This window comes from Planococcus citri, chromosome 3 (genome assembly GCF_950023065.1).
Source record: "Planococcus citri chromosome 3, ihPlaCitr1.1, whole genome shotgun sequence".
Lineage (NCBI taxonomy): Eukaryota > Metazoa > Arthropoda > Insecta > Hemiptera > Pseudococcidae > Planococcus > Planococcus citri.
The window spans coordinates 73,320,536-73,332,571 of record NC_088679.1 but is presented as its reverse complement, the minus strand read 5'-3'; the positions used below and the strand labels follow the sequence as shown (position 1 = coordinate 73,332,571).

The window sequence follows — 12,036 nt, the reverse complement described above, 5'->3', positions numbered from 1 at the left end:
GCAGCGTAGCGATGACACAATAAGTATAAAAGAGGCTTACACAAAAAATACAGATAAATATGTCAAGTACTTGGCAACGTTGCTGAAAGCCAAGCACACGGATACCATTGTAAAAGTGATTTTTAATTATTACCCTTGGAAAATTCCCATTGTATGATGTAAACATTGCTCTATGGTGATACTTTAGAGTGAAGATGAACTGAAATATAACATTATTGTTCTTGTGTACAGAAGCTTCGCCGATCGCAGATGCTCTAAAAGCAACGAGATTAAAAAGTAAGAGTGTTTCTACCTGTTGAAGCTGATTTTTAATTATTTTTTCCCCCAGTTTAAGCGCAGAGAAGATGGCAGCAGGAAATCGAGCGTTGCTTTTTTTGATTTGGTTCTTTTCAAAACGTTGTTTAGTAGGTTATTGGGTGGAATGGAGGATTTCATTTTTGTTCTGAGTGATTAGTCGCTTTTATATAAGAGTTTGTTGTTGTTGTTTGTTGTCATTGTGAAATAAAAAGCTCATCGGGATAGAATTGTTGTATGATGGTTGGTGAAAGTGGTGAGATATTGACTTTTGAAAACTTTTTTTCAACGTTAGATTTTTAGGTGGAAAATTGAAATTTGGAGTTGTCCAAATTCTTCTAAATCCATTTTCACATATTTGATGGGATCTCAAAAAAAGAATTACCTGTTTAGGTAGTTCTGTAAAAATCTCAAAATACTTTGAATTACTTACTTGATGAAGAAAAAAATCTAACGAATAACGATGATAAGATTGGCTGTATATTGATGTAGTGGGCTTGAAAATTTTGCCAATATATCGTAACACAATCTGTATGTTTATGGTATCGTTTCCAAACGATGACACGAAAATGAAAACCTAAAACAAGAATAAGATACGACCCAACCACATACAATGTTTCGCAAAAATCAAGACGAAAAAAAAGAAGAACGAAAGAAAAAAACGGAGACAAAACCAAGTAGGTATGTTACACAGCCAAAGGGAGGGAGTGAGGTAGAAAATGAAAACTCGGCGATTTTTTTGTATCGGTTGAAGTTCTTTCCTTTGTAGCTAGAAGCGATCTGTCATATCGACAATTTAATATTTTTTAGATGTTTAGAAAGACGACGAGAGAGCTTTATAGATAGAACTGGCGGGTGTATATTGCGGTTAAAGGCGAGAGTAAAGAGTGAAGAGAGAGCAAGCAGAGGTGACGCAGCATCCTCTGATGGAATGGTGTGATTACGTCGTCGATGGTGTGATACGTATGTGTCGTAAATCGACCTCGTACACAGTCGCACTATACTATAATCGAACGTGGAATTATTATTATTTTTTTCTTCGCGACATGAAATAGATTTTCGCTTTTATATTGCGCCCTGAGAGTGAGAATGAGACCTTGTAGGTTGAATTGGTTTTTTTGTTGAGGGGGTGATATTTGCGGCATTTCGGAGAATTTTGATGGAAAAAAACGTCTTATTGGGAGGTGGGTGTTGAGTTAACTGTCTCCCGACTTGTGATTGATAAAATATCTAGTGCTAGCTATGTTAGAGATATTTGGATATAATTTATTTTGTAATGGTTAAATAATTAATACTGTAATAAAAATGTAGAAATATTTCCATTTCCATATGCGGATTGTCCTGGAAAGTGTTGAGAAATACTGAGCCTTCATAAAAATTTGACTGAGCTTGTTGGCTCCAATGATTTTTAAGTCTACCCCAAGAAATGCAGATATTATAATGAACTTTTCCATCAGAAAATTTAATTCTATTCTTTGACGTTGTGATTTAATTAATGCAGGGGAATCACCAATCATTCATTTCTGCAGAAAATAAATTGAAGATTCCTTCACTCACATCTCCCCCTCTGACCGAACTTTCATTCACGATGATGAATTTGAAGTTTTGCAATAAAACAATAAATGCAATTCAACATAACAAAAATTTCCGACTCGGAGGACCAAAGAATTGAAATATCCAGCTCGGAGGACCAAAAAAATGTGAACTTACGAATCGATTGCGACCTTTGTAAATGCAATCTGAAATTGCCCCAGAAGAAGTTGTAATCAATTTCAAATGATAAAAACTTATTTTGTCATAATGTTATGGTCTTGTAGAAAAATAATCATTCGATTCAATTCCAACCTATAGTTCTTTTCTGGAGCAATTGCTGATTATGAAGTTACTTTTTATAAAGGTTTCAAATCACTGGAGAAAAATCACATGTTTTTGGTGACTCTAGATCTCCATTGAAAATCATCGTAACCTATTTGAAGGTCGACTTTATGGGGTAGAGGAAGTTTCTCAGGATTCTAGAATTTTTTAATGATTTGAGATTTTTGATATTTGTGTCAAAGAAAAATACTCTTTACAATGCAGTTTTTCGAATTCATAGATTCGCCTGCCTTAATAAATTATCAGAGCATTTTTTGCTGCCATTTCTGATTGCTGAAGAAAATCTAAACATTGCAGAAGGCCAAGATTGGCTAGAAAATGGTCGCAGTCGACTCAAATTTTGCACGTAAATCAGTTTTCAAATTTTTATCTCAGGGCAGTTTCCATCATTTTCAAAAATTCACTAAAAATCCAAATTACTTACTCAAAAATTGGTTTTGAAGTCATACATTAATAGAGGGAATCATTGTTTTCAACTTTCTATCCCTTATAATAAAATTCGTGAATCAATTCTAGTCTTATAAAATAATATACTTTTGGATCAGAAATCACAAAAGTCGATAATGATCGACAAATGATTGCTCTAATGCCAAAAATGGATTCTATGTTTTATCAGCCATTTCCTAAATTATCATTTCTTGGCGTGCGTTGTTTTGTTTCATAATATTTGTTTTTGTTTGACGAGAATTCACGAAAATCGTGTATTTCTTCTCGAGATGCGATCTTTTGAAAATCAGTTTGTTGACTTTCGATTTCGATCATGAAAAGTGACTTGCTTATTCAATTTTTTCAAATTCGTCTTTGTTTTTATGAGTTTCGAAAAAAATTTTGTCAGATTGTAACTACACTTTTTTGCTGTAAAAATCAATATTTTTGTTCAATCGATTTCTCTTTTTGGATTTCAAATCATTCTTTTAATTTTCGTTGATAATCAAATGAGCTACCGAGGAATCCTGATAGATCATTCTCAACTAAAAGTGCATTAAGCCTACAAAATTATGTTTATTCGCGATTTTTCGGACCTGATTACTTACATTGTGAGACAGAATTAAATATTTTTTGTGCAATGATGCAATCAATCCCTAAATGAAGAAAAAAACCTGAAGTATGTCAATTACGGATGTTAAAACTGCATATGGGAACGTTTGAAGAAAACAATTGAAACAAAAGGAAAAAACTTTCTTGTAATCAGTGAACAGCCGACGCGACGGAATTGCTTGCTTTTTTCGTCTATTTCGCTTGTTGAAAAACACCTACGACGTAATTAGATCAACACCTCACCCCTAACCCACACCAAAAGGGGTGAATTGCAATTTCAGTGGTGTCCATCTTTACCAAAGGTTAGGTATTCAAAGAAGTTTTTGGAAATTTTTTCAAACGTATATCTTCTCGGAAAACACCTTTGAAATTTTCAATCCTTTCCAAATGAAAAATCCTAAACATGGCCGCATACACACTTACCAAGTTAAGTACTAGTACATGCTATGAAAATTTCAAAATTTTCAGAACATCTACACCTCAGATGGAAAATATTGAATTTTAAGCACGTACAGTCACATTACTCGAGTAGGGGGTGGGTTTCACCAATTGTGGCGAGGGTGTGGATTTCGCCATTTTACTCTTGAAAACTCTTTCAGAAAAATTAAAGTTTTTCAATTTTTTTCTACTGTTTTTCGTCAAAGTAACTACCTGAGTAAGGTTTTTTTTTCGATTTGAACAAAATATGTGCATTAGGCACTTGAAAGTAGGTACCTACTCTTTAAATTTGAAGCAGTCAAATTTCACTGCTTCGCAGTCACGACATTTTGCCTTTTTAAAAGCAGTAGTTTTTTTACTGCAAAACAGTGAAAAATCTACTGAATTGGTCAGTAAAAAATCATTTTAATTGACCAATTCATTAGATTTTCTACTGTTTTGCAGTCAAAAACTACTGCTTTTAAAAAGGCAAATTGTCGTGACTGCTCGATAAATTTCAAGTATTAATTGCTAAATTTTTCGATAAAACTAACATCACCTTTTTGAAGTATCAAAAAATCATGCTTTTTCTTCATCATCAACTTTTATGTTTTTTATTGGCTGTGTTATTGAACAAAACTCGATGTAATTAGTTGTAATCTGTCGTCGGATGACTCGGGTATTAGAATATGGCCAAAAAAATCACTTTCGTTCACTAGTGCTCCACACAACGTGTACCTATAAAAAAGATCAAGAAATGAAAAATCAGCTCCCAGTTGATGTTTAAAAGCAAACTTAGCAACTATAATGCAACTATCAACCAATATGGTGAAAGCAAATGCAAAAAATATCTTGCAATCAGCGGATAGCTGCATGATGGCTTGTTTGACTTCGAAGGCAAAACCATTCTGATTTTTTCTTTGATAATGAAAAGAGCTACCAAGGACTGCTGTTGGCCATCCTCAACTAAAAGTTCAAGCCTAGGTGCTGAATTATTTTTATTAGCGATTTTTTGAACTGTATTAAACTGTGGGGCAGAATTTTCAGTTTTCATGCAATGGTGCAATCAATAAATAATGAAGAAAAAAACCCGGCAGGATGTCAAAATACAGAAGTTACAGCTGGGGAACGTTTGAAGAAAACAATTGAAACAAATAGCAAAAACCTACTTGTAATCAGTGAACAGCCGAAAAAAAAATTAGATCACCACCTCACCCTTAACTCACACCAAAAGGAGTGAATCGCAATATTTCAGTTTAAAATTTTCATTTTTGACAGTTTCCAACAGAATTTTTTCAAACTTGCGAGGGTGTCCAGCTTGACCAAAAATTATTAATGGAAATTTTTTCAAATAGGTATATTTTCTTAAAAAAACACATTTGAAATTTTCAACACTTTCCAAATGAAACATTCTAAACATGGGACATTTTTTGAAAATAATGTCGTTTACGCAATTACCAAGTTAGGTACTTACTATGAAAATTTCAAAATTTTCGAAACATCCTCACCATACCTATAGATGAAAAATATTGAATTTCGAGCACTTATGGTCAATTACTCGAGTTGGAGTGGGTGGTCGACTCAATTATTTTTTTAGATGGCTTTGCATAAAAATCAACATTTTAGGTGAGTTTCACCAATTTGTAGTCAGGTTGTGGATTTCACCATGTTACTCTTGAAAACTCTTTCAGAAAAATAAAAGTTTTTCAATTTTTTCCACTTATTTTCGTCAAAGTACCTGGGTAAGTTTTTTTTTTTCAATTTGAACAAAATATGTGCATTGTGCACTTGAAAGAACCTACTAAGGTATTACGGGAGAAAAAAATCGAAAATTTTTAATCCCTCAAAAATTGCATTTCGAGTTGATATCAGTCCAGACTAATTATTATAAGTTATATTTTGTCCTGGTGAGTCACCAAAAAATAAGGTTATGGGTTCCCATTCCCAACAAAATTATGCGTAATAATTTTCTTACTTAGACTACGAAGTGTCTAACATCGCTATAAGTTTTGAAACTGCCAAAATTGAAAATTCTGAACTGAATGTTGTGATTTTAATTTTTTTTTTGGAGAAGTTGTCGACGAGGTAGGAGTCTAAAAACTTTATCATGAGGGTTTTTAATCATAATCGTGAAAGTGGACAAAAAAACTTACCATCTACTCATCCTACCTCTTTTTGTGTGGTTCATGGCGGTTCACCATCTAGCTCCTGCGGTTTATCATAGTTTTAGATCATAAATAACACAAAGCATATTAAAGAATTTTGACCAAATTTAATAAAAACCTACTTTGAATTAAAATTTACTGAGAAAAAATTATCTACGGAGATGCCCCTGCTGGGGAGATATGAGTCCTCAAATAGAAAGAATTATTTTTAAAAACGTGGTTTTTTCACTTTACCCCCACTCAAACTATTCATGGAAAAATGGCCAGTTTCAAAAGATGAGATTCAAGATGTTGAGTCGACTTTAGTCATTGGTATCAAAATCCAAGACCATTTTCAGGGTTCTCTGAACGTTTGAAACTCTTCATATGTATTATGTACTTATTTTAGGGTAGGTACTCTCGTCTTTTGAAAATATTTTACTCGTGAATGTTTCGCATTAATCAAGTCAAAACATCAAGTCGTAAAATTGCTCATTTCAAATGACCAAAAAAAACTTGTTGAGTTTTTGACTATTTTCCTCAATTTTTTGGATTGGTAAAAATACTTCACAAGTTTTAAAAATATTGTAGCTTTCGATTGTTTGGCATACTTCTTAAAATGTGCAATATTTTTGTTGAGAATGAAAAATTTTCAAAAAACGAATTTACCCAAAAATAAACATTTTGCGTTATTTTTACCACTCAGTAAAATCCTAAAATTTGTCTTGGATTGACACAGAATATCAAAAATTATCTTATACAACTGGACTGTTTCCTCAGAACAGGTTGGGTGAAGACTAGACCCAAAAAACCACGATTTTTTTCGAGAATGCCCCCTCATTGAAGATCCATAACTACACCTCCGACAGCACCACCGGAGCTACGGTTTTTTCTGGGTTACTTTCAACCAAAAATGGATATTCGCTGAATTTGATCAAAATCGCTGATAGATATAATGTATTAGATATACTGTAGGTATTTGGCAACTGGCAAGCCCGAAATGCGATCTTTTGAGAATCAGTTTTTTGACTTTCGATTTCAATCATGAAAAGTGTGCTTGTTTAATCTTTTCAATTTCGTTTTTGTTTTTACTGTATGAATTTCGAAAAAATTGGCCCAAATTGCTTACCTTTTTCCCCTCTATGAATCGATATTTTTGTTCAATTGATTTCTCTTTCTTAATTTCAAATCGTTCTTTCTTGTTTTCACTGATAATGAAAGAGCTACAGAGGACTGCTGTTGACCATGTAGCTCATCAAGGAACAGAATCATTTTTATTAGCGATTTTTTGAACCTTATTAAACTGTGGGACAGAATTTTCAGTTTTCATGCAATGGTGCAATCAATAAATAATGAAGAAAAAAACCCGGCAGGATGTCAAAATACAGAAGTTAAAACTGGGGAACGTTTGAAGAAAACAATTGAAACAGATAGCAAAAACCTACTTGAAATCAGTGAACAGCCGACGGAATTGCTTGCTTACATTTCTGTTCTTTCCGGGGCGGGGCGTTTCTTTATGGTCCAAAAACACACCCGAAAAAATTAGATCACCACTTCACCTCTAACCCACACCAGAAGGGGTGAATCGCAATATTTCAGTTGATCAAAATTTTCGGGACATCCTCACCACAGATGAAAAATACCTACATCCCTATTGACAAAATTCTGTAGCATTTTGCTAGCAGTGATTCTAGCATTTTTGCTAGCACCTCTGGCACCATTTTGAACACCTTACTAGCAAATTTGCTAGCAAATCAAAGCTAGAATAAAGCTAGCATGTTTTGCTAGTATTATGCTAGCTCATCAGCTATGCTAGCAATTCATGCTAGCTTTTTACTAGGATTATGCTAGCATTTTTCTAGCATTGAAATGTCCAAAAATTTCAAGTTCAACCTTCTTTAAAGTTGAACTTAGAAAATGATCTAATCTTCAGGACATTGACTTTTTCATGACTTTTTGTGACTTTCATGACCACCCACCTGCTAGCATTATTCTAGCAACATGCTAGCATATTAATGCTAGCATTGGTTGCACCATTTTGAACAGGTGCTACCAAAATCTGCTAGCCATGCTACTCTCATGCTAGTTATGCTACCTAGCATTATGCTAGTAAAATTGTCAATAGGGAATATTGAATTTTGAGCACTTATGGTCAATTGCTCGAGTTGGAGTGGGTGGTCGATTCAAATGTTTTGAGATGGTTTTGCATAAAAATTAATATTTTAGATGAGTTTCACCAATTGTAGTGAGGGTGTGGATTTCGCCATTTTACTCTTGAAAACTCTTTCAGAAAAATCAATATTTTTCAATTTTTTCCCACTTATTTTCGTCGAAGTACCGGAGTAAGTTTTCTATTTTTTCAATTTGAACAAAATATGTGCATTGTGCACTTGTAAGTACATACTAAGTACATACCTACCAAGGTACCATATCACGGGAGAAAAAAATCGAAAATTTTTAATCCATCAAAAATTGCAGTAGGCTATACCTGATGCATTTCAAGTTGATATCAGTCTAGACTTACAAGTTATGTTTTTGGTCTGGTAAGTCACCAGAAAATAAGGTAATGAGTTCCCAATTCACATTCCCAATAAAATTATGCGATTCAATTTCTTTAATAAAAATTATGATACATCGGGGTCCAAATCCACATCAACTGTGTATGTAGTTGGGCGTATTTCATAGCGAGAAAAAATCATTTTGACCGAAACTGACCTGTTTGGCAGAAAATCTGAATAGAATCAGTGTTTTCCAGTTCTGACGTTCTCAGCCTATACCCATTTGAAAAATTCTGAGAAAAATCAACCTACCTATGATTTTTTATAATTGTACCTCTGAAATAACTTACCGAAAGTACCGTTAAAAAAATATAAACTGTGTTTTGTTTTGCTGAGAAGAAGAAGATACGTTTGAAAAAATGTCTAAAAATTTTCATCTGTAGCATCCAACGAATCCTGCAAGTATTGAAATTGCCAAAATTACAAATTTTCAACTGAATGTTTTGATTTAATTTTTTTTTGGAAAATTTGAAGGCGAGGTAGGGGTCTGAAGACTCTTCTTCATGAAGGTTTTAAACTATACTCATGAAAGTGGACAAAAAATTTACCGTCTACTCATCCTACCTCTTTTCATTTTTTCAAGAATCTGCACACAAGTAACACTTTATCATAAGTATTATAAATATCTCGAAACATATTGCAGGATTTTGGCGCAAAATTTAGTAAAAACCTTTGAATTGAAATTCACTCGGAAAGAATTAGCTACGGTGATGCTCCTGTTGGGGGGGGGGGGGATATGAGTTCTCAAACAGGAAGAATTATTTAGAAAGTCGTGTTTTTTTTTCGCTTTACCCCCGATCAAACTATTTATGGAAAAAAGTACAGTTTTAAAAGATAAGATTCAATATTTTAAGTCGACTTTAGTCACTGGTATCAAAATCCAAGACTATTTCAGGATTCTCTGGACGTTTGAAAAATATACTTATTTTGAAGTACTGTCGTCTTTTGAAAATATTTTCCTCTTGAATGTTTCGCATTAATCAAGTCAAAACATCGAAGGATATCATTCCTGAAATTGAAGACACATTTCGGAATACAGTGCTGCCAATTTCTTGGTCGTAATTGCCCATTTTAATGTAACCAGAGAAAATTGATGTCGAGTTTTTGGTCGTTTTTCTCGATTTTTTGAAATTGGTGATGATACCGAAAAATACTTCACATGTTTTGAAATTATATCATTCATCGATGGTTTGTTATACATATTTATTGTATTTGTATTCAGAATAGAATATTTTTAAAACACGAATTTACCCAAAAATAATAGTTTTGCGTTATTTTTTCTACTATTCAGCAATATCCTAAAAATGGTCTTGGATTTTGATGGCAATGACCTAGGTCTACACAGAACATCAAAAATATCATCTAATAGAACTGGACAATTTTCCTCAGAATGGGTTGGGTAAAGACTCTAGAGAAAAAAACCACGATTTTTTCGAGGATGTCCCCTCTTTAAAGATCCATATCTACCCTTCGAGGGTACCACCTGAGCTACCGTTTTTTTTGGGTGACTTTCAACTAAAATTGAAGGTATTCACTGAATTTAATCAAAATTTCTGAGAGAGACAGTATACTTTAGTTACGTACTTGGCTACTGGCAAGCTTCCCAAAAAGTACTCGAAAAATGTACGAAAAATACATGGAAAAATACCGGAAAAAACGGAAAAAAAGTATATAGTCCATTCTGTGGCACCTGGAGGGCTGGAACAACTTCTAGTGTGAAGTTTAAAACCCCTGGAACAGGGCCGAATCGTCTACCTTTTGTACCCTTCTGTGGTCATTCCTAAAAATCCAACATTTGTAGGTACCTATATTTTTCGTCATCTGCATCCCGATGTAACCTTCAACATCGAGAGAAAAACGGACGGAAAGAAAAAAATAATAACTTACTGTATAGGTAAGAGTATCTAAAATTGAATTAAACTTTCGATCATACTCTACTTCACACTTTGACACTTGAATTTCCTCTCCTCCCAATTTCCAGGCAATCCAACCTGGAATAACCCTCATTTCACCAAACATACTTAAGTATAGACTACCTACTAGATACATACGAGTATGCTTAGCTACCTGCATATCTACTTATAAATAAATAAACACTACATACGTGGTTATTTTAACTATCCAATCTAGGTAAACCGCCGCCGACCATCAGATGGTGGAGAGACGATACGTTATTGGAATCCAGCGAAATAGCAACGGCCGAAAACGATGTCAAATTGAGGGAAGTAGTAGTTCATAACATAAACCGCACCGACCTGCATAAATCTCTGGTATGCCAAGCGTCCAACAATAATATCAACGGCCCTTTAACAACTACCGTTCATTTGGATGTTTATTGTAAGTTATCGATTTCGTTTATTAATTTGGCTTTTCGCTATATTAATTTCTGCGTATATAGCTGGTGTATCTCCGCAACCACCTCCGACGCTGCAACGTCGACGTCGTCGTCATATTTCAGCCTATTCGTTGCCAGTCCCCTTCATTTACTCCCCCCGAATCACCCATCGTGTGTATTTAATCTGCTGCGCTCTCGTAATATAAAATAAATACACCGATGTGTACGAGCAAAAAGATAATCGTTAAATCAACTCGTGTCTGTGCGAGGTGTTGTTTTTAGTCAGTATACCCACCCGTTGCCCTTGCATCTCTCTCTCTCTCTCCCTGTCTCTACAGACGCTTACTATGGAGCTAGATTAAATTTTAATACGTAATCGAAATATAATGAATAATAATACGTACGTGGGTTGCAGACACCTCAGAAAAGGGTGGATTTTTTACAGCTAGTATTGATTGTTATGCTGCGAAGCTGGTGCATACGAGAGAATACGAGTATACATGAGCTGAATGAATTTTCAGCTGTGGAAAAAGTGACGTGTGATGGGAAATCGAAGATTTTGGTTTAGAAGATTTTTGGTTACTTACATTGGTGTCTAGTTTTTTTATTTCACCTTGGTGAGGTAAAATTTTATATGGACAATTCGAGCCATTTATGGTACCAGGAGACTTTTTAATTTGTGTTGAAGAAAAATTAATGCCTAGGATGCTCAGTACTTCTTTGTACCTATTCCTCTTCTTTTCCACTTCACTCTTCACAACATGTGATTGCGATGTTGTTGTGACCTTTGTTGAGGTACTCAGAAAAGCACGTCTGTACCATGTGTAAAGTTCTATGTTCTGTTTTTTAAGGATCTATTATAACCTTCTACCATCCTTGTAAGAAGGACAAATTCGTCTTAATGAATGCATAGGATTCTCAGTAGGTATCTGCTTATTGTATTCTTCTTCTTTTCCACTGTAAAAATTCAAATATTTACTTGATTGCTTAATCAACGATGCGATGTCTTCACTCTGCACAGCATATGTGATTGCGATGTTGTTGTAACCTTTGTTGAGGTACTCAGAAAAGCGTGTCTGTACCACGCGTAAAGTTCTATGTTCCGTTTTTTTAGGATCTACATATTATGTATTATAATCTTCTACCATCCGTGTAAGAACGACAAATTTGTCTTAATGAATGTCTAGGATTCTCAGTACTTACTTAAATTGTACTTATTCCTGTTCGTTTCCACTGTAAAAATTCAAATACAAATAATCAACTACTTGATTGCTTAAGAACAACAAATTCACCATAACATGACATTCGTTTAATAAAAATTGCTGCATTTGGGAAAACAACACACTTCTTCTGATTTTAGGAAGCACTAAATACA

The 12,036-nt window shown here is 34.2% G+C and overlaps 1 protein-coding gene across 1 annotated transcript in view; it reads left to right on the top strand.

Moving 5' to 3' along the window:
- Positions 1-12,036, top strand: part of side-VI (sidestep VI) — a 464,426-nt gene that overhangs the window by 269,917 nt on the left and 182,473 nt on the right. The window contains exon 5 of the mRNA XM_065354946.1: positions 10,457-10,663. Within this exon, the coding sequence (XP_065211018.1) occupies positions 10,457-10,663 (207 nt within the window). The remainder of the gene's footprint in view (positions 1-10,456; positions 10,664-12,036) is intronic.